The sequence below is a fragment of the Limulus polyphemus genome, unplaced genomic scaffold (assembly GCF_000517525.1).
Source record: "Limulus polyphemus unplaced genomic scaffold, Limulus_polyphemus-2.1.2 Scaffold1746, whole genome shotgun sequence".
Classification (NCBI taxonomy): domain Eukaryota; kingdom Metazoa; phylum Arthropoda; class Merostomata; order Xiphosura; family Limulidae; genus Limulus; species Limulus polyphemus.
This window is the reverse complement of record NW_013667356.1, coordinates 33,886-36,415: the sequence shown is the minus strand read 5'-3', so window position 1 is coordinate 36,415 and position 2,530 is coordinate 33,886. Positions and strand designations below refer to the sequence as shown.

The 2,530-nt window shown below is 31.3% G+C and overlaps 1 protein-coding gene across 1 annotated transcript in view; it reads right to left on the bottom strand.

Moving 5' to 3' along the window:
- LOC106464802 (voltage-dependent calcium channel subunit alpha-2/delta-2-like) overlaps positions 1 to 2,530 on the bottom strand; it is a 58,016-nt gene that overhangs the window by 35,718 nt on the left and 19,768 nt on the right. The window contains exons 8-9 of the mRNA XM_013924959.2: positions 1,665 to 1,715; positions 1,137 to 1,236 (exon numbers count right to left, since the gene is read on the bottom strand). Of these exons, the coding sequence (XP_013780413.2) occupies positions 1,137 to 1,236; positions 1,665 to 1,715 (151 nt within the window). The remainder of the gene's footprint in view (positions 1 to 1,136; positions 1,237 to 1,664; positions 1,716 to 2,530) is intronic.

Sequence of the window (2,530 nt, the reverse complement as noted above, 5' to 3'; positions counted from 1 at the left end):
AAATAATGCACCAACGAGTATAGACTAATAACATGCAAAAAGTAGAAAAATTCATTTACCTCGAAAAGTTTTCCTGGCTTTTTAACTATGCGACAACAACCGTTACAAATTCATTCAAGCTAGTCGTTAACTTTCCCATGGAAACGATGTTGCTTCTCTGAGAGAAATTGACGATTATCTATTCAGAACACAATATTATAGAATACATCATTTGATAGATGAAAATCTTGACTTTCTGTTAGTTATAGGTAATATATAATGAATCGTAAGAGAGAACTATTAACGAATTGTGAAAGAGAGGATGTGACAGGTGGGTGTTGTAGGAGGGGTCTAATTTTCTATTTGATAGCTCTGTAACCAAATAAAATTGAAGGCTATAAAAATTATGGTTTGTTTGAGCAATAACAATTTTATAGAGAGTATTTTATGTTTAATTTCGTACATTTTTGAGGGGTGATGGATAAAATAGGGATGATGACATGCTAAGACAAAACGTGTCACGTGGGTTACACTAATGGAAATTCAGGATTTTTTCTTACACATTTCCTTGTACAATTAAGAATTTAAAAACTTGTATACTATTAAAATATGGATTATTAGCTGAGATTTTATGCTATTCTAATTGGTATAACATAAACAAAAAGTAGTATAATAAAATTGTAAGACACTAAAACCTTGTGTCATGAACAGTAAAGGGGTACCTGGAGCGAGAGGGTTAATAAACAGTTTTTTTTTTTTTGTATAAAAGACTTGTAATGTTTGCTAAAAGTCTGCCAAATTTGGTGAAGATAAACATACTGAGTTAAAAGTTATAGTATAAAAGCTATATACAAGTAAAAATGGTCATGTGATCAGTCCTTGGGACTGAGACCATATTGAGAGAGTTCGTAACAAGCTCAATATTAAATGTGCAATGCATGTACTTTACGTACATAGTCTAAAATCCACATCAGGACCCTGATAACCAGTTGGAGACTCTTAGTGGATTTATATTATGTAGCACTGCTACTTGCTGAAGAAAAACTACCCGATATTTCGATTAAGATCATGTCAAAACACACCGATATTCTTACTTGACTTGAAAAACAAGCAAACAATGAAACTAAACAAAAAAAAACATTAAATTCTGTACTCACCCATGCAACATTGACAAAATCATTAACCCCCAAAGTGTTTAGCAAAGACTTTGCAGCAATCTTCATTATCTCCATGTTCTGACCATGCATACTACCGCTCCTAGTAAAAACAAATTACAACACCATCAGTAATAGAAGTAAAAATAGACAAGTTTTACTCCTTACCTAAATAAAAAAAGTACATTAAAAAATGCATCCTAGTCTATTATTATGGAAGAGAACATACAAATTCACTATTTAAGATTTTGTAAATTACAAAAAAATGTAATTTGATTATCATGATAACCTTTAAATCACAGCCAGGACATAAATCAGAATGAATCCTAATTCCATATTTATCTTGATCTAATTTTGTTTTCTCAGTATCCAATTTTAAAATAGTGCACGTATGTATTCTATGATTTAATGAAAATTAAATAAAAACCATTGGCCTGGTTAGCAGCTTTAAGAGAAAACACTTTTAACTTGTTTACTTGCTTGTTAGAACCTAATCAAAGTTTTTGTTAGATCTGAAATATGAAAACTTACGTGTCCAGTAAAATCAACATATCTTTCGGCGAGCTTGAGCCATGGACATACCTACATGAAGCCATGAAATCTATTTATAAATCAGTATTTTCTACACAAAACTATATATTCAACTCATAAACTGTGTGATTAATAATAATTTTATATTTTAAATAATCTAATATTCCTATAATATACCAAAAACAGAGTAAATCATAAATTTTTTAATGGTGAGTAAATCTAACTTATTAAACAAACTGAAAAATAAGAATTTTCTACTGTTAATCTGTCAGTTAGCTAAGACTGGCCTACATGGCACAATGTATACTTTGAGACCACCCCATGCTCATACAACACAACATATCTGTTTTAATCATCCCATGCTTATACAGCACAATAAATATATATATACACACACACACACTAACATTTCTCACATGCCCACATGGCACAATACATATATACAGTACAATATATATATATATTAGGTCGACAAGAAATTAATGTTGTGTTTTGGAACACTTTCATTAACCACCCCCAAAAACATGCATCACGTATAATAGTTAAATGAACCACCTACACGTCACGTTAGTGTATCCTATATAATGTATAAAGTTTAGTATACTCTAATCCCTTGTAGTGATGGCACACGATGAGACACATATTTGGCATGTAATGATGGTTGAATATAAGAAGGGAAATAATGCCTCTGTAGCCACGTAGAATCTCAAAGAAGTTTATAGAAATGTTTGAATGTTTGTAAGTGTCAACGATGGTTCAGCAAATTTCATTCAGGTGACTTTAGCCTTAAAAACTGTAATATCAGGGGCCGAAATGTTGGAACTGATATTGATGCTCTGAAGACGTTTGTTGAGTCTAACCCAAGG